Here is a 27763-nt window from a genome sequence, read left to right as displayed (position 1 = left end):
GGTATAAAGACTGGAGTCAGAAGGTAAGTGCATACCTCCATAAGAAATGTTTATGCTGTCTTAAATAAAGTATAGGCAGAAATGAAGTCATGTTACTGTATAAGGTAATCCAATATAATGCTAATGGTCATTACTTCTTTCTCTGCTTTAAAAAAGCAACCATTTCACTAATAGTTAAGTTGTGCTGACTTTCTTATCTATACTCACCTAGAAGGCGCTAGATCTTTCTCAGATGGCGAGGCTGAAGGTGTTGCCAGCAGTACATGTATTTTTCACCCTCAAGGCCGCACACAGACATGCTAATACATTTTTATAGGTGAGTAGTGGTGTGCTTTTCATAATACATGCGTTTTCTAACATCAAAAAGCGCCTGCAATTAAAAAATAAAGCACAGGATTGTATATGAAGATATTAGATACTGGTGTATAGGGCAATAACCCAAAGCGATGCATGCTGTCCTCTTTCAAATTAAGATGTGGTCTATTATCTGTAATTAACCGATCTGTAAAATGCATACATCATATTCTAAGTGTCATTGGAAAAGGTCCAATCATTCATACTTGCTGGAGACACTTTCGAGAAACATAAAAGCGGCATACGTGAGGCACTAATCAGGCTCCTTCAATGCAAGAGGTAAATCAAATATTAATCTAGCAGCATATGCATCTTAAAATAAGTACCGCGAGTGCAATCATCCTATATTTTTTCCCGAGAAACACTGCCAGAGTGTTATGATACTTAAAGCCAGCAGGATAACTGCATTTCACAAGTGATTGCTCAAATCGAATATCGTGCGCTCGGAGTGGATTCAAATAGAATCTCATTCAATAAACATCGGTTCAGTTTCCCCTTCTTGCCTCAGCGTGGTAATCATGTCCTGAACTGCGCTTATGTAAACCTTGCTGTTCTGAACTTCTTTTCGCAACTGTAGAGACCGCTTTCATTGAAGAAATTGCTGTAACCTGCTAGACGTATATGAATTTTGGGGCATATTTATGAGAGCTTTGCATCATGCTTGCACAAGCACCATGGTACATGTACGACACAAACCCTCAGTATTATTTATGAAGCCACCACGCAAAGCCACATTGCGTGGCTTTGAATGGCTTCACAAATATGTAGTAATACAACGCAGCGCAAAGAAGGCGTTCCATGGGGGGTTGCGGTTAGTATTCCCACGCAACTCCCATGGTTGTTTCCAAATTTACAAGGAATTGTAATTCTGGTAATGCATCAAAATCTTACGCCTCCCCAGGTGAGGTGTAACGAGGAGAAATATTTTTATTTCTCCCTGTTTTTTCCTTTTTCGATGTTTGCTGTATTCAGCAGCACACCTAGAAGGAGGAAAACTCCTCGATGGATTGTTCCTGTGCAGGAAGATGCCTCTTCCTGCACAAAAACCAATCCTGCCTGTAACGCATTGGCACTGGGCTGCCGAAACAGCACTAGCGCGGGGGGGGGACAGGAATGCACCGTTTTGGATAAATGTGATGCATTCCTGCCCTTTCCATGTGGCCACAGGGCAGCACAGCAATGTAACTTGCTGCGCCATCATTTCCGTAAATATGCCCCTTAGTGTATATTATTATCCCCCGTGTTGCAAAAGGGAGCAAAAATACAACATGCAGGTAGACCTATGTGCTTATATGCCTAAGTATTCTATGTGAATGTCTCAAAATTAAAGGAAATCTGAGTGTTTTAGATTCTTGCTTCTCAAATGTGAAATTCGTCTAAAGAAACAAACATAAGTGCCTAGAACCATAATGTTTGGCCTACAGAGTCAAGAAAGAATCAAAGAAGTAAACTGTTTTAAATCGGGCACTTGAATATAGGCGTATTTCATAAGTTACATGAGGGGGTGGTTAACTCATGGATAGGTAGGCGGGCTAAATGAACAAGGTTGTCAATATTTATTTGCGAAATAATCAATGGGGAGGGAAGGAGAAGCTGTGATCCATTCGGCTTCCTTTCATAAGTACAAAAAATCAGGGGAGGGAATGGACCACTTGTCCTGTGTAGCCAGGGTCTTTTTTGTTCTTCGTTCCGTCACAAAAGTACCCTCATAACTATACACAAGTGCGAACGCGGTATGAACTGGGTCACCGCTCATGTGTAGTAGTACAGCATCATCATAGGGTCTTATTGTATATATGCTGTCCTCCGCCAGGAGGAAGACCAACTGGTTGTGCAGTAGCGTCCAGGTATAAAAAGGGGTGGTGAAAGGTGATGAAATCAAGTGAAGTTAAAAATCTCTAAATCAGTTTTTCTGTTGTGATTTTATTCTGAGAATGTTGATAAGAGAAAGATAAAAAAAGGTTCAAGTACGGTGGGGGACCGGGTTACTGGTCCGTCGTACTTTGTCAAGTAGTGGGGGTCAACATGTTTCAGCCTTCTGTCAACATCTAAAGGCTTTCGTCAGGACCGTAATAAAGGAGGGCGTGTTCTGGCTCCTTGTTTAGTGAGAATTATTCATTAATCTAAATTCGTATGGTCAGATCCTAGGTATCTGTACCTTTTAAACATGGTAATTGTACTCTCGGAGGTACCGAGGGGTACGAGAGGAACTGTATTTCGATTCCTTCACGTTCGGGAACTTGTGCTTGCTCTGCCCGTGATACCGCCGATATGGATAGGTAGGCGGGCTAAATGAACAAGGTTGTCAATATTTATTTGCAACAGCTACTTTATCTATCCTACACTTCTTATGAATCACAAGAACCAGATGCCATTTGTTGGTGTTTACATTTCTTGTGCCTAAGTTTGGTATAGTTCTCCGACTCTCCAGTTCAGTTTCTTCCAGCAGTGCTGCCGCCGACTAGTCCATAGAGCATGACATTTTTGCGATCCAGGGGCACAACTAGACCCGACTTTGGAGTGGGGGGTGGGGGGATTCTAACACTTCAGGCAGTGGGCCGGACATGCATTTCAAGCAATGTAGGCAGAGATATCTTTATAGCCAGTATGAGGGAAAGAAGTGCCAAACTGCAGTTTAAACGTATTAGACAAACACAATCTTAATATGAGTGACAGACTGAAGTTCGTATTTATCTCTAGATTCCTCACTTAGGCTCAGTTGTTGGTGGCTCGCCTACTTGCTGAGGGCATATTGTTGATGGGCGGTGTTTGTACTATTTACTGCATATGGATATTTTGATTTGTGACATGTTTATTTTACTGTGGTTAGATATCATCCATTATTGACTTTGAGATATTGTCCGACTGAGTATGAGTCAAAGTCACATGAGTTTTCATACATAAGCATGATTTGTTTATTATCTGCTTAACAGTAACACTTGAAGTTTAAGGAGCAGATTGGATGCAAGACAGAGCTAAGGTAAATGTTACAGAGGTGGTAAATATGTTTGGTAGGTTAGTTGTGTATTAATGGAGCTGACATGAAGGGAGCAGTGAGATGATGGTCTGTCTTATAGAAAAGATGCAATCTGCTTCAGTTATGACTGCTGCACTCTGATATTGCAAGCCTCTGAAGAAGCTTGAGATGGTGAACAGTAACAAAGTCAATGAAGAGTTCAAATAATAGGTGTGCCGATACTTGAGTTTTACTTGATCCCATGTGGAAATCACTGTTGCTTCTGTGCCTCATCCATGATAAAATCTATTTTGGTAATCTTAAAGCAGGCTATTTTCTTTGCATGTAGATATATATTTTGAGGCAGATCTTTCAATCGTTCTCTCTTTTTGACTAAACACAGTCTGTTATTGGCCAGAGGTTAGAAGGATCTCTTTGCTAAAAGCCTGTTTGGTTTAGGGAGAGTTTTATGTAAGGCATTTAGAGTTCCTTCAGGAAAATACCCATACTCAATGAGTTGTTGACTGTTCTGACTGGATCGATTACAGAGCTTGTCATTGACATGGGTCTGCAGGCAATTCTGCAGGGCCACAGGCATTTGCAACATGGATGAAGGATTGATGAAGCCTTGATGAGATTAAAGGTAAGTGATTGTAGATGTTTTTCTGTTTTGTTATCTGATAAAGTTCATTGAGCTTCTGAAATTGTGGCTGAGCAGTAATAAAGAATGCAAGAAGCGTGAAATTGGTGGGTGAGATGTAATGCAGGTTTACCCTCCAAACAGCAAAGGCCAGTGGCCAGGAGGCCTTCAGCTGTACTCCTGATGGTCTTAGGTACTACCACTTTAGGTATTATGGCTGGCAGACCCTTTTCCTCTAAAATCTTCTAGCGAAGATGCTGTTTGTGAACTTGAGGCTTCTCACCAGGTCTGAAGGCTGCTCAGCAGTTCCCTCTATTCAAATCGTCTGCCCCATGTTAAGGGTTTGTGACTACTCTCAGCTCTACAGCCTGTAGGTAAGCTCTGGAGGACATTGGGACGGTCTCCCTTGAGCAAGGCAGCCACCAGGTTACAAAGAGCATTACCTTTACTGGCTCCTGTCAGCTTTCCTTGCTACAAACTCATCACTCTTGTGAAGAAAAGAAAAGAAAACATTCAAGCTACTCACCATTTAGAGGGTGAGTGTTGGAACCAGCACTTTCTGGTTGGCTGAAGGGTTGTCCCCAGCCAGACAGTACCTACTGCTCCCGTCAAGGGAGGGTGATTACACTGACTGACTGTGTAACCTGTACTCACCCTTGGGTAGCTTGGCACTGAGCAGTCAGGCTTATCTCAGAGGCAATATGTAAAGCAAAGGCACAGCATTCGCTTGCGATAAATACACTGAGCATCACAAAAGAGACTTCACACAGGATGTATGTAAAAAAAGTTTGTATGCAACACACATATTCAATCACTTTACCATAAACATCGGGTACTTTTGAGGACAAGACACCTTTGAAAATATCACTAGCAGTACTAGGCCCACTCTTATTATTATGATATCAATAGTATGCACACTGTGGACAATTCTTAATCTAACCCCCCCGCACAGAGAGAGAGAGCACCCTTATGTGGTGTGACACGCTGTTCACCCCAATTCCACCCTAGTAATCCTGATAATACAATCTCACATAGCTACAGATTACACCACTGGTCACAATGATATAAAAAATATGAACGTTCAAGAAACCAGATCAGATTTTAGCAGCACCGCAGACTGGAGACACGTGGGTAAACCGAATGTCAAATGTATTGTGCCTTTGCCATGAAATCAACGTATAAAGTGGCACCGTTGGCCAGTTTCATGAATCAAAAGCGATCCACTGACTATCACTCCCACTCACACACTCACTCTGCACCACTACACAGTGCAACAGGTATCAGCCTAATCCATACGAAACACTGTCACACACATTCACACTCCGTTCCCTAATGCAGTGCTACTGGTGCCCAGCAGGTCAATGGGGAATTCGTGGTCCCAGCCTCCCTCTACCCTCTAGTTCACAGCAATTGTCCTGTATCCTCATATGTAAGATAACCAGCCCCTCCTCCCAGATACTAGGCTGCGCACGGCCAAAGTCACACCTAGTCTGTGTCCTCTGTAAACAGGTGGTATTTGGTATTTTATTTATTATGCATGATTAATCAAAACCTTTGCATATGCAAAAATAAAATTCTATTCATTCCATAATAAAATCGCTATATACAGTAGCTTATTTGTCACAGACAATAAAATTATCAACACAATTAACAAAAGATAGCTGCTGTTGTTATTGTAGCTGTGGCCAAAGATATTGGAGTCTAGATTTAGTATTAGACTTAGTCTTTGAGCGACTCAGGCCAGGTTTTTTAGTCTCTTTGCGGTAATGTCGAGGAATTTAATCAACCTACAGTTCAACTGTACCCGGTCTGGGTTGAAACACAGCATTATTGCTTGTCTGCATGTTCTGACACCGTATTGTTTAAAGGCAGGTTTTAATAAGGTATACCTGATGTCTTTTAACTTATTGCAAATACACATTATGTGGATTGCATCTTCTGTACCGCTACTACAAAGCCGACATTGGGCATTTTCGTCCTTTCTCTCCCAAGGCGGCAAGAATTGATTGAAAGGGCCTGCCCCCAGTCTTAGCCTGAGAAATTTTTCCTTTATAGTAATTTTTAAGCCCATTTTCAAGTAGGGTTGAGGTGTTAGTTTATTGTAAGATAACCAGCCCCTCCTCCCAGATACTAGGCTGCGCACGGCCAAAGTCACACCTAGTCTGTGTCCTCTGTAAACAGGTGGGGATATGTTGTAGGTTTTAATTAGGAGGTAGACATAAACAAGGGGAGCTTAGCAGAGGCTCTGGAAGTTTACCCACAGGTCTCAAAACACAATGAAATCACGCAGTCTCTTGACCTGTTTCTGACTGTCTCCAAAGCGTTCCTTCAACCCAGTCAATCTCTCTCGCTACTAACTAAAGTCAAGATATCATTGAGAGGGGCAAGGTGTGGAGAGGGCAGTTGGTCCGCCGTGATGAGGGTCAAAGGGGAACAACCGATAAATGGAAAATGGCACAGGGGAGACTCTTGATGGGAGGAGATGCCCGACCGGTACACGTTGATCAGGGTCATGCCCAGGCAATCCGGACACAGCGTCTGGTGCTCATTGGTATGGTCCACTCTGCACCTGACACTTCAGGTCTCAAACATGAAGAGTTGAAAATTCTGTACCTCCCAGGAAATAAGGCCCAACGCCCGGTGCACAATGATACAGGGTGCACCAGACCAGTTCAGTCATACATACAGGCGCAAGTTCAGCAGAGCCGCAGAGCATGAGGTAGAATAATGGCACTACTTAGGGTACATCCCCACCTTCGAGAATCGCACCCTGTGAATCAGACACCGCCCACAATGAGCATTTTGCCGGCGTGATGCACAAGAGAGATGCAACACGATAAACTAAACGGGCTATGCGGGGTCCTGCAACAGGTAAATCCGCTCACCACCAACTAGACGCTTATGAATTTCAGGGTCCATGCTGTACAGAAACCATACACCTTAGATACGGGCAAGATTTCAGGGGCTCCACACTAGACTATCTGGTCTCCAGACAGAAGTCTTAGTTCCACGCTCACACCGCACTGCCCGTTGTGATTCAATAGCCAATGTGGGCAATTGAGAGGGCACTTATCTCCAGATGTCACAGTTAGATGGTGTAGGTCCCTTGTGGGAGATCTTTGATAACCTTGAGATCTCTAAGAGAACAGGAGGCCCGCTGATGGGCCCTTGGAGAGCACACCTTAGGGCGTCATACTTTAGAAAGCCTTCGGCACCGGCTAGCCACTATTCAGAAAGGGCACTCTGTCCCCTTCAAGAGCAGTAATCCTCCATGTGCACAACAAAGTACTCTTACAAAGTGCACCACGCAGTCTGGGTTCTCCGGTCCTGCATCCCCACAAGTATTTCTCACCCTTTGCTGAAGGATGGCACCAGTAGTTATACTGTTGTGTGTCTTTGAAGTCAGGGGTGGTTTAAGGGGTTTCCTTTTGAACCACAGATGTCTTCCCCTAAATTGTAGGCATGGTTTATGAGATGCTGGGGAATGAAGAGATGTTCTCCTGCAACCCCTGATGTCCACCTGAGCCAGACACCACGGCATATAAGACCCTGAGAGCACAGAAATGTCCATATTTTAGAAGAGCCATTTCTACACAAGTTATGCCAAAACCCCATTTACTACTGGAAAGGGTTTGGCATGGCGAATCCATTAATGAGAAACATCATGAGGATGCTCCACTGCAATCCACTATTACAGCCTGAAGTAATGTCAACCACTTCCCCATGTTAACCTATGGGAAGAGCAAGACACATCGATAGTGAAAACACACAGAGGTATTCCTCACTACCTGGGCTCATGTGCACTAGTGTGCATGCAGACCTGCAATGGCAGGTTGGACACATAGGGCCTTATTTATGAGGCCGTGCGTCACTTTTACGCTGCGTCACTTTTTGTGACGCACCAGCGGCGTGAAAAATTTGCCTTGTTGCACCTTATTTACAAAGTGACGCATCTAGGTAGATGCATCACTTTGTAAACCCCTGCGCCACATTATACCTGCGCCAGGTATAATGTATGCAGGGGGGAGCGTTCTGGCGCAAGAAAGTGTCATAGAAGTGACGCAGTGAAATCTATAACATTTCACTGCGTCACTTCTAGGATGCAAATGCGTCAATATCTTACGCCTGCCTCACAGCAGGCGTAAGACTGACGCAGGCCCTTTCACATGGGGCTTGCCCCAGGTGAAAGGACACATTGCTGGAGTTGCGTCACTTTCGTGACACACTCCAGCAATGCGTCACTTTTCCACCATACAGATACGTCAGAAATACTGACGTATCTGTAACTCCTTGCGACATGATGCGTCATACAGTAAATATGACGCATCAATCATGTCGCAAGGAGGGCGCACTGAGAAGTGACACATCGCTGCTGTCACGCAGCGATGCGTCACTTCTTATAAATGAGGCCCATAGTCCCTAGCACCAGGGGTGCAAGTGCACCCACCGAGTCTGCAACTGCAGACTGGACACAGGTTTAATAATACAGGTGTCAGTGCACATGCACATTCCTGCGTTGGCAGGCTGCAGACGCAATCACGGGCATTGTAGGTGCAGAAGTGCACATAGAGTGCCTGCAAAGGCAGGCTGCTTATGAGTTTAATCATGATAGATGCCAGTGCGCACACACTAGTCTGCGATGACAAGCCAGGCACATGGATTTACCCAGGCCCTAGCACCCTAGGTTCGCGTGTGCGCACACCACCATGCCAAAGCCCGCCGGACAAGGTTTGACGCCCTTATGATTGCAATTACGCATGCCAGGCCTGCAACCGAGGAACGGGGAGCTTGCCACTAGCACCATGGGTGCAAATGAGCAGGCACAGGCCGGCAACGGCAGGCCTGATTCTAGTATTAGAACACCAGAAATGCAAGTATGCACTCACCCGTCTGCATTGGCAGGCCAGTAGAAGCGAAGAACAGTGGTTCTGTCGGGAAGTGAACAAAATAACTTAGCTGTACTGAATACACTCTAAAACTATAGAGGACACACACACACCCAAAGAAACAGGACTGAATTCGAGTTACTTGATAGAATGATATTAATTAATGCAATGAAAACACCAAAGTATTTACAGGGTAAACCAACCAAAATACACATACATAGTGAAACAATTAGTGAAACAGTGGTTATTTGTACAAAAAAAGTCACATATAACGAATATGTACAATAGACAATACGCAAAAATGATAAACAAACAGATCCTGTTTACAGTACATAGGCCACTATAGGGTACGATTTCCTTGTTCTATATGTGGATTTGTACGGACGCATAGGACAGGTAACGTCGACGTTTCGACCCAATGTAAATGTGCCAATTAGTATGCATCAAAGGGGGTCTTCATCAGGACAAAGAAGGTTGGGGACCTGTAAGCGCAAAGAATTTGGTGTCAGGGCGATGTGTGCGTCACATGAAAAGGAAATAATTAATTTCCCAAATGCGGCCATGTAGCTCACCTGGGAAAGCGATTTGATTAATTGGAAATAGATTCCTCGTGTCTCTTATGCAGGGGGCCAACATCAACTTTGAGAGAAAACTGTTCAACTTCTGCAAAAAATTAAAGAGGAGGGGCTGTTGTATCGACTAAACAGGCTGCGTGTCAAGATAATTGAAATTTATCCGTTTTAAAAGAAAACCACGTACCTGTTGGACGGTAATTTTGATTTGGAAGGAAAGTGGTGCTGTCTCAACAATCGCCACGTACTGTGGACACAAAAGATAAGGGCACTATGATATAGGTAGCCGGGAAAGTAAAATTAAACGAGGTAATCATCAAGATGCGTGATATCTATGTACACATCAACTAATGCGAGGAATAATGTAACTCTGGTTGGTACAGGACTATCAATGGCCCATCGTTATCAATCAGAGTTAGGGGCCATGCCGGAGGCATATTACTTGATCATTAATATGGAGATACTAAATTATAGAGATGCCGAGCGCCGGAGCGCAACATAAATTAAATAATCAAAGTATTACCGCATACGCGTATCAATCAGAGTTGGGGGCCATGCCGGAGGCATATTACTTGATCATTAATATGGAGATACTAAATTATAGTGATGCCGAGCGCCGGAGCGCATATTACTTGATCATTAATATGGAGATACTAAATTATAGAGATGCCGAGCGCCGGAGCGCAACATAAATTAAATTATTACCGCATACGCGTATCAATCAGAGTTGGGGGCCATGCCGGAGGCATATTACTTGATCATTAATATGGAGATACTAAATTATAGTGATGCCGAGCGCCGGAGCGCAACATAAATTAAATAATCAAAGTATTACCGCATACGCGTATCACACCATTTTAGTGAACCTAAACAAAAGGACCATTATGTTTAGCAAAACGAACTTCAAAGGAGTTAATTATGTCGAACGCCAGGAAGCGATTACAGCTCTGACAGTTCACTTCAGCGTAGTGAAACTGACGCTGAAACGCAGACTTACTTCAAGTCCGCGAATTGGACAACTTGATCCGTCAAAGGCTCAGCTGCAACTGACAGCGAGCTCTCGCTAGAACCGGCTATATGACGTAGTCGGAGGAGCCGTGTACGTGCGAGGGCCAGGACGGGTCAGTGAAATGGGAAACCCGAGACGGATTTGTCGAAAAAAGGGACTCATACGGAGTGATTAGAAACAGAATGTACTGGTGTAGTTTTGAGGTACAACAAAAGCAAGAGGCCATTTTTCAAAACAAAGCATACCATGCATCTTTAAATGTAGCACATTGTAAACAAAAATAGCGAATGAGAGCCAATCATGTGTTTTCAAACGCATTGAATATACAATTACCAATGTAGTTTCATGGCTCATGATATTAGATTCCCTCACATCATAAATATGAAGGAGCTTCCTAACTTGGTCAAACTACTATATTACAAGTGTACAAAAATACGGATGTTTCCATTCTACTATTCATAAAGACATCATATGATACATGCTGAATAATCACACATTATGCATGACAGTATCATAAATGATTAGACTACGTTCAAATCGCATGTCAATGATGGTGGCATATGACATATTAAAACATGAAGGAGCTTCCTAACTTGGTCAAACTACTATATTACAAGTGTACAAAAATACGGATGTTTCCATTCTACTATTCATAAAGACATCATATGATACATGCTGAATAATCACACATTATGCATGACAGTATCATAAATGATTAGACTACGTTCAAATCGCATGTCAATGATGGTGGCATATGACATATTAAAACATACCTACATGTTATGCTAAAAAATTCAGAATCATACACACGCCAGGATTACTAGAGGATCAACACCTAGTAGTATAACTTGCTGGAAGTAGTGAGAGAGATCAGGAATGAAATTAGAGCTTACTCATTTGCAAACAAGTCTCCTCATGCTCATTCAGACCAGAGTTGGTAGCATCAAGGAGATGGATCCAACGGCATTCCTTATAATTAAGAGAAGTGCCCATGTTACCACCCCTTCTGTGTAGTGTGACTTTTTCCAACACCCACCACTCCAGTTCCTGGTATGTGTGTCTTGTATTTGTGTAATGTTCAACAAGAGGAGCTCCTGGTGATTTACACTTAATCCTACTCTGATGTTGTTGGATCCTATTTTTGACTTTTTGTGTAGTTTGACCTACATATATCATTTTGCACGGACATCTGATGGCGTAAATCACATTTTGGCTATTGCAGTTTGAAAAGTGATTGAGAGAATAGGTCTTTCCCAAGTGATCAAAGCTGATTCCGATCATGGTGTATGGACAGACCTTGCAGTTACCACATTTGTGATGTCCTTGGATCTGTGGTAGTTGGAGCAGAGATCTTATGTTTGGTGTGGGTGGTGGTTCTAGATACGAGGATACAACAAAGTCCTTGATGTTCTTTGCACGCTTAAAAGCAAACAGGGGGGCTTCAGTATAGCCAATGTCTGGTCCAACCAAATTCCAATATTTCTTGATAACTTTATTTATCTCGTTACTTCTTGTATTGAATGTTGTAACGCAAATTAATTTCTCCATTTCTCGGTTTTTGGGTTGTACTTCCAGAAGAGTTTCTCTAGGCCTATACCAGGCCCTTTTGCGTGATCTATTTAGAAGTCCCTTTGGATATCCTCTCTCTCTCAATTTGGCGATGAGTATATCCGTTTCCTTGAAGTAGTCTTTTCTTCTCGAACAGTTGCGTCGTAATCTTAAAAATTGTCCGTACGGTAGATTGTCCCTTAAGTTTCTGGGGTGATGAGAATTGTATTGTAGCAGGGTGTTACGGTCTGTAGGCTTCTTGTATAGGGACATCAGAATGCTGCCCTCATCCGCTTGCAACGTTAGATCTAGGAAAGGGATAGATTTATTATTGTGTGTCATAGTAAATTGAATGTTTAGATTTCGGGAATTCAACCATGCAACAAATGACAGTAGTTGGACTTCTGGACCTGTCCATAACATAAGGACGTCGTCAATGTATCTCTTCCACGCTGTAATATTGTCAATGAAAGGGTTCAAAGCAGAGTAGATGGTAGTGTCCTCGAAATGATCCATATACAGATTCGCTAGACTCGGCGCGAATCCGGCCCCCATAGCTACTCCTCTACATTGAAAATAGAACATGTTATGGAAGATAAAGTAATTTTTCTCCATTGCGATTTGTAGTAGCTTGACAAGAAAGGCCAGGCATCTATCCAAAATGCCATAGGTGCCAGGGTGCATCTTCAAGCCTGCGACAGCAGGCTGGACACATATTTGAAACAGAATGTGGGCAGGTGCGCACACCCAGGCCTGTAATGGCAGGCTGGGCACATAGTTAACATCCGACAGGTGAAAGTGGATACTCCCAGGTCTGTGTTTCAGAACACCTTCTCAGCACCTCGTCCTAGGCTGTGTAGGAACTCGCACGCATTTCCACAATGCTTTGACAGTGAGGACACACAAGAGAATCAGCACCACCCCAGGAGTATCCCATGGGAAAAGACAAACTCCAAGGCAGGGGAAGCCCCACTTGAGGGGGGTGGTTTCTCACTAACTGGACAGGGAACATCCATATGTACCCACCCAACCTTCTGCCTAACACCCCACCCTGCGCCTGTCAGGGCTTCCCTGGGGGGGTGCCCGTATGGTATGGCACAACCCACTCAGTGTTGGCTGAGGTGCAAGTGATGCCAACCTAGGTAAGGGTGCAATGGCACTCCTCAGGCCTGCATGCAATGGCATGCCAGATACTGGGTTGACAGGCTATCTGGTGGGTGGCACACTCTGTGCCAAATCCCACTACTAGCCAGTGCTGTACCCACCCCGTGTATGTGGTGTACCTGTTTATGGGGTGCACAGAGGAATGGTACCTAAACCCATCGCATACGCACCCCCTGTCTAATGCAGGCGAGGCAGACGTGTGCACCTTCCCTCTGCAGTGCAGGGGGAATGTGCCCAGATTCCTACTGTCATGCAGAGAGAGTAGGCAAAGACGTGGGAAAAAGCAAGAGGTTTTGGGGTAAATTCCCCTATGAAGGGTCATGTCCAACAGTGAAGAGCCGCAATTCCAACATGTGTACACTATGTAGAGATGGACAATGATAAGGAATGATGTATATTTACATCAATGATTAGACAAATATACACTTGTTTACCATCCACGAAATAGCATATCTATAGAAGTCAAGTAACCAAATATGTAGTGAAAAGACTGTAAGATAAGCCATATTCAATAAAGAAAAATGTAATATTACCTGAACATGCTGTTGGACTGAGAATGTTCCCTGCGGTTTCTGCTGTCATGTTGCCATGTTCTGAGTACTTGACAGTGACTCGCTTATATCCCAGTTTTTTATTTTGGCTCTAGGCTCACACTAATATAATCTTGTGCAGGGGCCTACCCCTGTCCCTGACACAAATTAAGTCCTGCAACTGTCTTGTGACTTGGAGGGATGCACCATTTGTGCTCTCATTTTGCTGACAGTTTACTACCATCCCTGTCAAGTGTTTAGCATCTACAGCGGTGGTGGCAGCATTCCTTGTTTGCCATCCACAGTCGTGATCGGACCACCTATCTGTGTAGCCAGCCCACTTGAGCAAAGTTCTGCATCAATGGATAAACTAGATCCTGGTACTAACATCCATGTAGATTGTGTGTGCTTGTGACTTGTATAGTACATGCAGTATGTCCATGCATGAGCCAGATTAATCGAGGCCTGCAGGTCCCATTTAGAAAACACCTAGCCTGCTACCGTGCACAAGATGTAGGTGAGATTGTTTTCACAGACAGTGCAAGACCATTGCTGTCATTCCTGAATATGGAGTGAGGAGACATGGATCCTTTAAATTTCACTTATGCGGCTCCTGCTGAGGGGTGCTGCCTATTATTTTTCCTGTGGTATTGTCAATTGGTAGGTGTTCTGGTGGGACTCTCATCTTTGTTGCTCAGGGTAAGAGAGATCTTTTAGGTGAAGCCAGCCTTTTGTCTTCATCCTGATCACTCTGTAGTGTGGCCGGTGAAAAGTCAGATGCAGAAGGTTCCCACCTCTTTAGGCCTCTGTTGTGAGAACTCCAATCTGGAGACTACCCTGCTGTGAAGAGCATCACTCTAGAATAGCCTAGAGAGAACACTTGACAGAAGAACTGTGGCAAACCTGTTTTGAGATTGCAGACAGAGAATCTACATGCCTTATCCAATTTGACTGCATAAAAGTGGGAGCTGCATACATCTTTGTTGCTCCAGTTCAAAGTCCTTTCACCAAGGAACAGAGTATTCCACAGCATACTTTGACGACTGCTGTACAACAGCCAAAACGGGTGTCTGTGTGACAGTCAGCTTACAAGAGGAAAGGGTACATCAACTGGAGTATTTTCCTTGCTGGAATAGCTATACTCTTAACCTGAAGCACCTGGAACCCAGCCTGAATGCAGAGGGAGTAAAAAAGACTATCAACCCACAGGAAGTGGAACTGTCTAGGTAGTGCCAGAACCTCCCAGACTCTAGTGTAGAGGGTCTACCAGGAGAAAGAAGACTGCAGAAAGTGATCTGCGAAACTGAACAGGATGGGTATAGTCTCTCCAGAAGTGCGGTTCCAAGAGAGAATCATGGGCAGGCAGCCGACCTTGTGATAGGAACAATCATGGCTGACCTCGCTGCTTAAATCAAGAGCTGTTCCCATGGTGAATGTATCCTCCAAAACCCAGAGCTGTTCCTGTGGCTGACGTCGCCACAGAAGTAGAAAACGATATCCATGGTGGACATCAGTGTCGTAGCCAAGAGTTGTACACATGATGGTCACCACTACATTATTTACAACGTGAATCCTGTGGCTGCTTGCGTGCTGTGTGACACATATGTAAGTGATGGCCCATCTGCTGCCCTGTGACCCAGAAGCAGGTCTGATGCCTGACATGAGCCCTCACTGACTTCCATTACCTTCCTTCAACAAAGGACTCATGCCTGCAGCTTTAGCTGCCCCATCCTGAGGGCCACACTGAGGGCCACTCCTGCAACCATGCCATCTCATCCTATCAGCGAGCGAGATCACAAGATGCTGAAATGCATTGAGACCTGAATTTTGATGAGTCTGAATCTAGGAGACTGAAGTGATCTGAGCACTACCAAAATTGAACTGGGGTACCTGCACCCGATCCCTGATTAATGTATCATAAACCTAACCTAACAGAGACCTGCCTAGACCCACAACAGGAGGAACTCATTCGAAAGTGACAAGAGAAAGTCTGTGAAGACAGTATCCAAATGTGCAGTAGCCTAATTGGCAGTGCATATTATTGTATATGCAGCATTATACTGTTTTAAATGTGTCTGTTTTCTGTTTAAGTATATTTCTTAACCAAATAAAGCACTAGGTTGGACAAAAGGATATTCATCTGATGGGTGATCTGAGTGCTGAGTTTCCATATCACTATACCAACTCCCTGAGAAGTTTGTGAGTGCTCCAAAGTGCTACTACTGAGAGTCAAATGCTGAAGGGGATTGTGAAACCAAGGTAGAACAGACTCTGGGACATCCAAGGTAAACCACCCCTGCTCCCACAGATTAGGCCCATTGTAGGACTTGGCCCTTTTGGCTAAAGTTCCCTAAACTTTTTGCTTTCCCCCTAGACCATTTTCCTGACATAGAGTTGCCAATTTAGATGCTTTGGGTACTTTGATCAGTGTCAAAGTGCAAGGGTTCCCTGTGTAAAGTACAATGGTAATTGGGTGGCCATGATTGGTATGTTTGCCTTACTAGTAAAGTACCTAGTGATATGCACTGTGTGTGCAAGGGCTAGTAATGCAAAGGCGCGCAGAGAAGGGAACTCAGGCCTTCCGTGTAGGGCCTGCATGCAGAGTGCTAAACTAGCATGTTGTCCTGACAAGTGCAACCACTTGTCAAGCCTTACTTTGCCTTTTGCGTACACAGTGGGCACCCCTGTGGTAGGTCCTTGGTAACCCCTGGGCAGGGTGCAGTGTAGGTAAAAGGCAGGACATATACTGAGGTGTGTGTTATGTCCTGACAGTGAACAACACTCCATTTCATTTTTCACTGGTGAAAGGCCATTCTGCCCACAGGACGGAATGGGAGAGGCTGGGTCTTGTGTTTGTTAGCCTAGTTTCCTATAAGTTTAAAATGGAGAGGTGAAGTTTAGTATGTATGAACTCAAAGTGTCTTTCTATGAAAGTGGTTTTGTCACTGTGTGTTCAGAAGCCACTCGTTTAGAAAGTGGCTGAGTTTTGTGCTTTAAGCATTCCTGTGTGTCTCTGCTGAATGTGGATTGACTGTCTGGATCTGAGAGGTACAAGGAGCTGGGAGAGGTCTTGACCCAGGGAGGGGTTGAGATGGCACCAGGCTGCCCTGCATCTGGAGAGTAGGGGGAGAAGCCCGGGAGGTGAAAAGGCCTGGGTTTGTGCTATAAACCAATTGACCCATCTCCTGCTGAGTGATTAAGGATCCAGACCCCAGTATCAAAGGGAGAAAGGTGACACTGGGAGGGAGACACCCAGAACTGATTTAGGTAGGGGTCAGGGACCCCTGAGCACAAAGAACTTTAAAGACATTTAGGGGTATAACTATGAGAGCTGAGGGCCCTGAACATTGGAATAGAAATGGATTGAGACTGAAAAGACTTAGACCCATTTCGTGGTCAAGAGGAACCTCTGCTAAGGAAGGAACAACTGAAGAGACTGCTGAGAAGGACCAACCATTGCTTTGTGATCTGGGGCTGGTCTGCAGTTTTCTGTTTTAAACAAGGAAGAGGCTGTTGGGACTGTGCTGTGTGTCCTGGGTCCCCCTGCTTGAAGAAGACTGTGCTTTGTGCTGTCTCTTGTAACCCCAATGGCCCGAGGTGGGCTGGATCCCTGTTTGGAAACACAGGAACATAAAAGTTTCTGGAGAAGTTTCAAGCAATGCAATGGGCGCGTGTTGTGGCAGCTTGAGACCCTCGGAAGGTGTGCTCTGTGATCTTGGACACGTGGAAGAAAAGTGAGACTTGGACGCGCCGGGTGCATGTCGTGGTGCCCAGGAGGCATTGGTGAAGAGCGCCTAGGCAACGTGTGCACCGAAGGATAATTGATTGTTGGACGTGCAGGGTGCGTGTCATGGTGCACCACAGGTGTTGGTGAAGAGCGTCTGGTCAACATGTGCATCGGTAGTGGAGTGAGACTCAGACGTGTAGGGTGCATGTCGTGGTGCACCGCAGGCATTTGTGAAGAGCGCCTGGTTGCCGCGTGCGTCGAAGGAGAAGTGAGTCTCGGACGTGCAGGGTGCATGTCGTGGTGCACCACTGGCGCTGCTGATGACCGCCTGGTCGGCATGTGCATCGAAGGAGGAGTGAATCTCGGATGTGCAGGGTGCGTGTCGGGGTGCAGCGGAGGCACTGGTGAGGAGCACCTGGTCATTGAGTGCACCGGAGAAGGAGTGAGGCTCTGACACGGTGAGCGTGTTGAAGTGTGGCCGGAGGCGTTGGTGAAGAGTGCATGGATATCGGGGCACCAGAGTTGGAGTAAGTCTCAGTGAAGCAGTGTGCGTGCTTTGGTGTAACCTGGGACTGTGGAGGTGATCTGCTGATCATCGTGTGCACTGGAAGAAAGTGAGTCTCTGCAGCGTGGTGTGCGTGTCTTGGTGCCAACTGAGACCACAGGAAGGAGTGCCTGGTGAGCGTACATTCGGAGTCGACTGAAAGACTCATCAGTGTTGTGTGTGTGGTTTTGTGGCAGAGGAGACCCGGAGGGTGCTGTGGTGAACGTGCACCCAGAGTAACGTAATCTTAGGGGCGCGGGGGACGTGTGCCCTGTGGCTGCCTGAGACCTTTGCATTGCAGCGTTGCGATTGGTGAGGGGAACCTGGGTGCTTCATGGTTCCTGTTCCAGCTGAGTCCTGATGTGGAGGAGAGACTGGAGATATGCGGTGGCGAAAAAGTACGTTTTTTTTAATTTTTATTTTTACATTCCCCCACCCCTTATCCGTGCCCTCCGCCTCTGCCATGGCAGTTGGCAAGTGGGGATTCAGGTGTAATTTGAACTATGGTTATTGAAGCTGATCTTGCAACAAAATGTCAGCCTTTTGGACATGACAAAGTTACTTTTCTAAAGGGGGAGGAGTAATTGAAAGCCAGACCCAGATATAGAGCTCTGACTCTGGAAAAAGTCCTTTTGGAACTTTGGGCCATGACATCTAGTGGATTCTGCCACCCATGCCCTTATATCAGTCACAAAGCCACTTCCGCTTCATCTCGTGGCTAAATTGTGCACACAGAACATGGAAACCTGGTTTCAAACACAGCTTACACGCTAGAAAAAACATGCTTTACCCATGGCAATTAACTTTTTTCACTGTACCACCATGTCTTCTATCGTCTCTTTGAAGAGTACATTAAGAAAAACATCAATTTAGCATGTGCCCTCTACAAAAATTTTACTATTACATGTTTTAATAGAGTTTAATGACGCTTTATATGTTCTAGAAATTTTAGCGGGGTTCACATGACAACTGACTTGCCTCTTGTTTCATTACTAGCCGGGGCCACTGGAATTCTGCAGCAAAGGAGGACCAAAATTAACAAAAATTTACGTCATGCAAAGGCAAATTATTTGACGTAATTCGGCACATTTTGTCATAGTATTACCTCATTATTTGATCATTTTTACACATGGTAACACTATCTCTGAAAGATTTCAACTGATTATTACTAATTTAACATACATCTAAATACAGTATTAAGCAACTGAAATTTGACCATTCGCCCTTTATGAAGGGCCTTCCAGTGCTCAGAAACAGATATCACCATGTTTTTAGTAAATTTTGATCTGTTTGAGTTGGAAACAACTTTTTGGGGTCAAAATGTACAGATTGTGCAGCAGACAAATGATTCTGTGGCAAATCCAATATTATAAAAAAAAAGCTTGAATCTCATAATTCCAGTTGCCCTGCTAATCCCATCGTCATCTCAGGCATCAAAATTTCAAAGTTTACGTTTGGGAAACTGAATCCTGATAAATGTCAGTCAATCCAGAAATTCATTTTTGTGAACTTAAGTGACATGTTTACAAGTTAAAGAAATATACTTTTTGAAACATGTTTTGGCAGAATTTTTTAAATTATGAATTATTTACCATGTAGGCGGCTCAGTCCCTGTTTTGGAGGTTAGGGGCAAATCAGGCCAATGGCGTGGCACTTTCTATTAAAGTGCTACATGGCCACATTTGTATTGTAAATGAAATCCTTTCAACCTTTCACCCACTCTTGCAGCAACAGTCCATAACACAAGTGGAGACAGCGAGGGAGGTGGAGGGGGGGGGGGGGCAGTAGCAATTATAATACACAGACCCATGAACTGATAAATGGTCTTTTGAAGACCTACGAAGTACTTTGAATGAGGCAGAGTCTGTGTCGGCAGCCCCTGCCCAGCCCACCACAGCTGTGCACTTCGCAGCTGTGGCTAGGCAGACAACTGGGGTGCTAATGCCCTTTCTGCATATTGGGCCGTGCACCTGGTGGGATCCCAGGGGCAGTTTTATATCATCAATTGCTGCTAACATCCCCATTGGCACAGGCACCAGAAATGTCCATTCACAACAGCGGCATTTGCACAGGTGACAATATGCAACTGCACTGGACACTAGTGGGCAGCAGCTGAGCCTGCTTGACCCAGTCATAGCCAGCTTTTGTGATCTATCATAACGAGACTGGCTGGTAAAGTCAGGAGCCACTAGATGGAGCTGGAGCTGTCTCGAAATCTGTCCCAGGACATTGGGCCCATTTGGAAAAAACTTGTGCTGCGACTGCAAAAGGCCTTTTTGGTACAAAAGCACTTTTACAAATAGGGCAATTCTTTTTGGCCTGTAAAAGGATTTTTGTGATCCTTCTGAATCCCATATGGGGGGGGATTGAAAGGATCACACCTCATCCTATGACTATTTAGAAAGGAATGTATCAATGGTTTGCAACCCCAGTTCCATTTGCAAACCATTGAGGAGTTGCTGACCCACGTGTTGGTATCTGATTTGCAAAGGGGAAGGGATTCCCTTAGGACACTTTCCTTTTTAGGAATTGTGTCAGTAGCTGCGGAGGGCAAGGCAGTGATCAAGGTGACCACTGCTTGCACCCCCTGAAATGTCCTTTGTCTTACAGTAGCATTGTTTTTTTTTCTGCCAAGGAACATTGCCTGCTTATAAAAAACAACCCAAAAATTAAGGGGCAGATTTAAGAGTTCTAGTGCATCTATGCAAATCAGCAGGGATGCGCCAGAAAAGATGCGACATGCAATTCCCTCCCTGCGCCACCAGAAATGCGTCGCATTTACAATGCAGCGCACCGTGGCACAAGGATAGCACGATGCGTGTCGCATCTGATGGCGTAAGGGCGGCGCATTGCTGGATTCGTGTTGTAAGCGTGACGCAACTCCAGCAATGCTCGGGGGTGCCCTATGCCTAACATGCTGTGTCACTCCTTACGCCTGCTTCAAGCAGGCGCAGGGTTTTGACGCAGCATGGACGGAAAAGTGACTCAGTGAAATCTTGTACATTTCACTGCGTCACTTTTACGAGGAGTTCCAGCGACAGAACACCCACCCTGCGCAGGAACGACCACATGAAACCTAACGCAGGTTTCATGTGGGAAGGGCTTTACAACGTGACGCATCTCTCCAGATGCATCATGTTGTAAATAAGGCGCAACGTGGTGCATGGTTTACGCCGCTGCTGCATCACAGAAGTGACGCAACGGCGGCGTAAAAGTGTCACAAAGGGCTTGTAAATCTGCCCCTACGTGCATTCACAGGGATGGTGACCTGCTGTCCCTTGCAGGCCACTGTCAACGAAATCTGCTGAATGAAAACTAATCAGGAAAGTAATTCTGCTGCTCTCTATGATTCAGAATATTGTGAACGGAGCTAATAATAGGCCAGTTCGCTAAATACTATTCCATTCACAAAAAGTTGATGTGCAAATGGCAACCATTTTATTCGCAAACCACATCCTGGTTTAAACTTTTATTTTGAAAGAGTTGCTCATGCTATGGAAAATAGGGGTCCTGTATGACATTTTTGACCTGGACCCCACAAAAGCTTCTGAGAGACAAGCAAGAGTCTACAATGGAAATTATATTTAAACTTGCTGTGTGTCCTTTGGCAGTAATACTATGACACTCATACCAGCTTCTGTAACAACACTGTTCTGCCAATTCACAATTAATTGAACCCTCCACTACTTCAGACAGTCAAAAAGGCTAGAACTTGGAGGAAGGACAATATGAAAAAATGGCGAGCTACAAAAACAGTGTCTTTACAATAAAGGTAAAGAAGATGTTTAAAATATTAGAGGAGCTGGAAGACAGGCACTCTGGGAAAGGGAAAGCCAGATGAAGGGCCATAAGAAACATACTCAAAACATCTTGAAATGAAGCTACAGTTATTGTTGGAATAGGAAAGTCCTCCGCATGGTAATGGATGTGCATCCTTGCCTGAGTTACCCAACTGTTCTGATGTCTGGATTCCTAATGCTGATTTTTGTTGTCATAGGCAAACACAGATCATGCGTATACACCATGACATAGGCATGTCTCAAGGATTGCGGGTTCGTTGGATCGAAAGGGGTGCCCAAAAGGTTACCATCATAGTGGTGAAAGGCTGCTACCTTTACCAGAAATTAAGCAGCGCACTTCAGCTGGTGGCAGCATATGGAGGAGAATCGCCGTGAAGTGAGCTGTGAACAGTGCTGTGCCAAACTGGTAATCGCCCGTGTGCAGTGAGGATAGTGTGAGCTCCCTCTACCATGTATGCCACAAGAGGCCATCCTGAAGTGAACTGTCATTGCTATACTAATCGGGCTGGAGCCCATGCACAGTGAGGGTTCGTGACCCCGTATGGCAGGAGGGACAACCATGGACAGATTGCTGTGCAGAGTGGGACATAGACCTTGAGCTGTGGAGAGCCAGCAACCCCATGTGCCAGAGAGAGACATCATGAAGTAATCTGCTGTACCTATGAGGTCGAAGCCCGTGTGCAGTAGAGATAAGCTAGCCTCATATGCCAGAAGAGGTCACTGGGACCAGCAAGAAGTGTGACTTGATCAGGATTGTCACTGGAGGCATGAGGCCTCTCTGTGGACACCTAGGTACTTACACGCATCAGGACCTTCGCACTTCTCTCCCCCCCACCATGGGATGAATCAAAGACTTACCATGCCAGGAGGAACCACAAAGAATCTCCGGTTTCACAACCATGTGTGAGGGAACTTGAGGACTGCCACATGTAGTCCACCTGGGCAGCATGCAGTGAACTCACCTGAACAAGCCTCTGCCACTCCAGTACCTACACAAGGGATGCGCTCAGGAACTCCAGATGCTTCTACTCTGCAGGTGGGGGCTAATCTGATTTTGGACCAGTCAGCCCTGGGGGAACTTGCTTGCTAGATAGCAGTTTGGTGCTGGAACACTTTTGACTTTAATACAGAGTCAGAGTGGGCTCTTGAGACTTTGGCTACTAGTGGGGCTTCCCTTGAATTTTGCCTATAGTTAATGGGGAATAACCACCATTGCTAGAACTAGGAGAGATATAAAACTGTCTACAAAGCACTAGAGCCCAGACCCAGGGGGTACTGTTTAGCTATGTGTGAATGTCGTATTCACCTTTGTGTTAGTAGCAGTACTATAAAATTCTTCTCTTCTTTCATGAAAGTGAGCATTTGGCTGGACAACAATTTATTGCTGCTGTGTGTATTTTGAGTTCTGATCTTGTGTTCATCCCCTGTATTTACCTCTCCCCCGAGGGAGCCTTGTTCTGCTTGGACCAAGCTATTCCTGAGAGATAAGTGCTGAAATGGTACTTGCCCTAGTTGCTCAGCAGGCCGGGCCCCGGGACATCATGAGTAAAAGGCTTCAGCTCCCACGGCTGGGTCCAGTAACTTCTGCTTGCCTGGCGGTCCACTGAAAGGGGTTCTGACAATTGGTGACAAGCGGTGGAGGAACCTAGCATATAGGAGCCTGGATACAGGTGCTACATTCGCCATTTACAATTTGTGCCAGTAGTACAATAAGTCCAGGTTTGTTTTACACACAAAGGCAATACGTCCAGACCATCGAAAACACAAGGTTGAGAATATACCTCAGCACCATGCCCATAGATGAGATGAAGGATTTATATAGGGACAGAGGGTTGAGGATTCCCAGGAGTACGGACAGAGGGGCCCTTGCTAATTTCATTTGGGGCCAGTTTGAGACACTAAATGAAAGGGATGAGGCTGTAGATGACTCTGGGGGGGGCTATGGTAGGAACCTACGAAGAGAGCATTCTGGATTCAGTCTCTATTATCCCCTTAGGACAGATCTACACCAGACAAACGCAGAGTGTGTCCTAAAATGCATTTATTTGAGTTTGACTAAGACACTCACTGCACTTCCTAGAATACTTAAAGTGTGTTGACCACCTCAAATTTCTAGGGTACTACAGTCACCAATTCTAGGAATAAATCTCTTAGGTGGCTTGAGTCTAGCAGAGACCCTGAGCTTGTAGTTGGGGCTTCAGAAAGCTAAGGCTGAGGAAGATGAGAAGGTCAGAATGTTCGAGTGGGAGAAGCTAAGACTAGCTCACAATGGAACAAGAGGAGAGGAGGTGGGAGAGACAAGCGGAAGGGGCCCCGGGAAGTAGAAATTGTGAGAAAAGGAGGAAGAATGGAGAGAGTGGGAGGGGAAATAGAAGGTGGGAAGGGACGAAGAAGTAAAAGGAGACATACCTAGAGATGAAAAAGATAGCCCTTGAGAGAGAGAGAGAGAGAGAGAGAGAGAGAAACTCAGGATTGCATCAATGACAACTCCATCTGGGATGAACAACTCTATCAAATTCAGGCTAGGTTTTAGCCAAGGATCTAAAAGGTCTTGTGCATGTGTATGTGGAAAGTAAGAACATTTTGGAATGGTTTGTGAGCTTTGAAGTCGCTTATAAAGGGCAAGCCTTAAATGAAATGTCTATGCAGCTGCCATAATGAGGCGCATGCCATTGGAAGAGACAGCTGTCACTGGAAGCATGCATGTCGCAGATCAGATGTTCTATGAGCAAATATGGGAATCTCTGATTAGGCAGGTTGGACTGAAGCCAGCTCAGTACCTTCAGAGATCCCATGGCTGCAAGAGAGTGGATAGTGTGCTATTGGGATCTTGGATTCATTGTTTATTACGGGATTGGAATTAGTGGGTAGGAGGGATGGAGGCCAAGGACTTTGTCCCTTAACCTGTTGATGGTGACAGAGTGACTCAAGGAGGAGGGTTCTACCCCACTTAGGTAATACCTGTCTGATTTGACGGAGAAGCATCCAGAGAAACTTGGCTGACAAGTGGTTAGCTGGCAGTGCTCGCAAAAGGCTAGAGAAGCACGGTTTGAAGCGAAAGGGGGGAACCTCTTCACAGACTGGTTCCAAACTGGAGGGTAAAGGGCAAGGTATTTTTGGGGGAACTTGAGGAGGGCCCCCGAAAAATAGTAATGGTGTGTCTGGAAAGGGGCACCCTGAGAAGGGAGGATGGTAAAGTTCTTCCAAGTTCAAGGTGGTGACTTGCTTCAAGTGCCACCAGGTGGTATTCTTTGAGAGATTGTCAAGCAAAAGATCCCAACCCAGCAGCACCTGTGATAGCAAAAATGTTACACGTGGTTTAAGGGACGAGAGAGGGCCTGGTCACACTCAGCCTTGTAGCCAAGGACATCTAGGAGAGGGGCCCATATTCTCTAAAGCACATTCATCCCAACACGTTGGGGTTTCTGCAGGAATTTAGTATCAATGGGATAAAGGTGCCTGCCCTGAGTGATACTGTAGCCTTCTACAGTGCAGTTGAGAAGAAATGCCTTAAACCTGAGGAGATACCTCCCAGTGGAGAGGGCATGGAGTATCTGTTTGCCAGGATTGAGATTAAGCTCACTGACAAGGCAGCCAAGATTGATGTTGGGTAAGGGAAGAGCTAGGTGCTCTATGTCTCTTAGGCAATGATTTTTTTGCCCCTGGCTTGGTGCCAGGACCAGAAGCCTTTATGGCTTGGGCGTCATATGTGTTGACTAGAGCACAGACTGCACATCATTCTCAGAGTGGGAGTGGGATCAATACTGATTTGCAGGGATTAGGACACTGATATTTGCAAGAAAGGGCAGACTCCAGGGAGGCAATTGCCGTGGAGGTCATAATTTCAGCTCTAGACAGAGGGGAGGATGAGATTGCTGAAGTGGACAAGTTGCTTGAGTCTGGGTGACTTCCAGAGCTCCAGGCTTTGCTAGCTGTTGGAGGTGGTCTTACCCGAGAAGATTTCTGCAAGGCACAGGGGGAGTGTCCAACACATGTGGGACTTCAAAAGAAAGCCAACGAACAGGTCCACACAGGAGTGGACGGGAAACACTATGATGACTGGGAGGGTGACCTACTTTATTGTGAGATGATAAATCCTCAGCCAGGAGCTAGCAGGAGGCTACTGGTACATTAGTGCACAGAAACTTCTATTTTCACTGACCCATGAAGTGCATTTAGCAAGACACTTAGGGATTAGAAAAACACAGGATCAGTTAGACCCACTCTTCTACTGGCCAGGGATGTGAAGAGAAACAGAGATTCTCTAGAACCTGTACCGCTTGCCAGATGAGTGGTAAGACAGGAGGGAGGACTAATGCACCATAGGTGCCTCTACAAGTTGTAGGTGTTCTATTTAAGATGGTGAAAATAGACATAATTGGCAACAAGTATTTATTAGTTGTGGTGGATCATGCCAATAGGTATCCAGAAGCTGTACCTCTGAGGAGCATGACTGCCTGGGGGGGGTTGTGAGAGCTCTCCTCAAAGTATTTTCTAGGGTCGGATTTCCAAGGACTGTAATATATGATCAGAGAACCAACTTTATCTCCTCTTACATGAGAGAGATATGGGAGCAGGGTAATGTGACATACCACTTCTCCACAGCATAACACCCATAAACAAATTGTTTGATGGAGCGTTTTAACAAAACACTGAAAAGCATGATTGTTTCTCTGCTGGAGAACCTAGGAAGGAAGTCTTCTCCTGCCATGCCTCTTGTTTGCCTACCAAAAGATTCAGCAGAAGGGGGATAGGGTTCAGTCTCTTTGAGCTTCTGTATGGACACCCGGTGAGGGGCCACTTACCTTAGTCTGAGATGGGTGGAAAGAAATGTCAAAATCTCCACAGAAGGATGTGATGGACTATGTGATTGGCCTCAGGAAGTTGATGCCACAATCCATGAGTCCAGCAAAGGAAATAAATCAGGCCAACCAAGCACTGATGAAGGAATAGTAAGTCCAGAGAGCTACACAGACTGGGTGTCAGGAAGGTCAGAAGGGGCTGGTGTTAAAGCGTAAACGACCCAGGGCCTTTGAGGACAAATGGAGTGGGCCATACAACGTAGTTCAGAAGATTTCTGAGGGTAACTACTTGGTGGACACAGGTGCCACAAGGGAACTCAAGAGGGTGTTCCATGTGAAGAGGCTGAAGCCTTACCTTTGTAGAGATTACACAGTGAATGTCATGGCTATGGCAGATGAAGTGGAGGAAGATAGTTAGCCTCTTCCTGACTTGCTGCATAGTGACATAAAAGATGGCATTGTGGAAAGAGTTCAGTTAGCCCCCGAGTTAACTCTTGAGTAGCAGAGTGAGTGTAAAGGGGTGTTGGGATAGTTTGCCAACCTCTTCTCGCTGACTCCAGTTTTGACACCTCTTTGTGTGCATCACATAGACATAGGTGACAGTCAGCCAGTGAAGAGCAGTATGTACAGAATGTCTGACCAGGTTCGGGGATTGCCAAAATGTTGAACCAGGGAGTCATTGACAGATGTCACAGTCCATGGTCTAGTCCTGTGGTTCTAGTACCAAAGCAAAGGTCTACTAACTTGCAGTTCTGTGTGGACTACCAAGCTCTCAATGAGGTAACCAAAACTGATTCCCTCTCAATCCCAAGAGTGGATGAGCTTGTGGATAGGTTAGCTGCTGCAAAGCACTTGAGCACTATGGATCTGACCAGTGGATATTGGCAGACTGCTGTGGCACCAAATAACAAGGAGAAGGCTGCATTTTTGACACGTGACGGGCTATATCAGTTCAAGGTGATGCCCTTTGGGTAAATGAATGCTCCTGCAATTTTTCAGCACCTGAATAATTATGTTCTCTCATCTCAGGGCTGCAAGAATTCTGTGTGGTCTTCCTATATGGCATTACAGTGTTCAGCAATTTATGGCAGTACCATTTGAGACACCTAGGATAGGTGCTCGCTAGAATACAGAAGGCAAAACTGACCATCATGGTGATCAAGTGCCACTGTCTGTAGTCTAACTTGATCATGAGGTGGGCAAGCGGGAGATTTGCCCGTTGGTTGCCAAG

General features: G+C 45.3%; 1 protein-coding gene across 1 annotated transcript in view; it reads left to right on the top strand.

Moving 5' to 3' along the window:
* The window catches only part of LOC146810802 (uncharacterized), a 78094-nt gene extending 50587 nt beyond the window's left edge, over positions 1 to 27507 (top strand). The window contains exons 3-4 of the mRNA XM_085614999.1: positions 25162 to 25340; positions 27345 to 27507. Coding sequence (XP_085471125.1) covers positions 25162 to 25340; positions 27345 to 27507 — 342 coding nt within the window. The remainder of the gene's footprint in view (positions 1 to 25161; positions 25341 to 27344) is intronic.
* The last annotated feature ends 256 nt before the right edge of the window (positions 27508 to 27763 follow it).

This window comes from Triturus cristatus, chromosome 7 (genome assembly GCF_964204655.1).
Source record: "Triturus cristatus chromosome 7, aTriCri1.1, whole genome shotgun sequence".
NCBI classification, from domain to species: domain Eukaryota; kingdom Metazoa; phylum Chordata; class Amphibia; order Caudata; family Salamandridae; genus Triturus; species Triturus cristatus.
The sequence above is the reverse complement of the archived record's forward strand: the minus strand, read 5'-3'. Positions and strand labels throughout refer to the sequence as shown.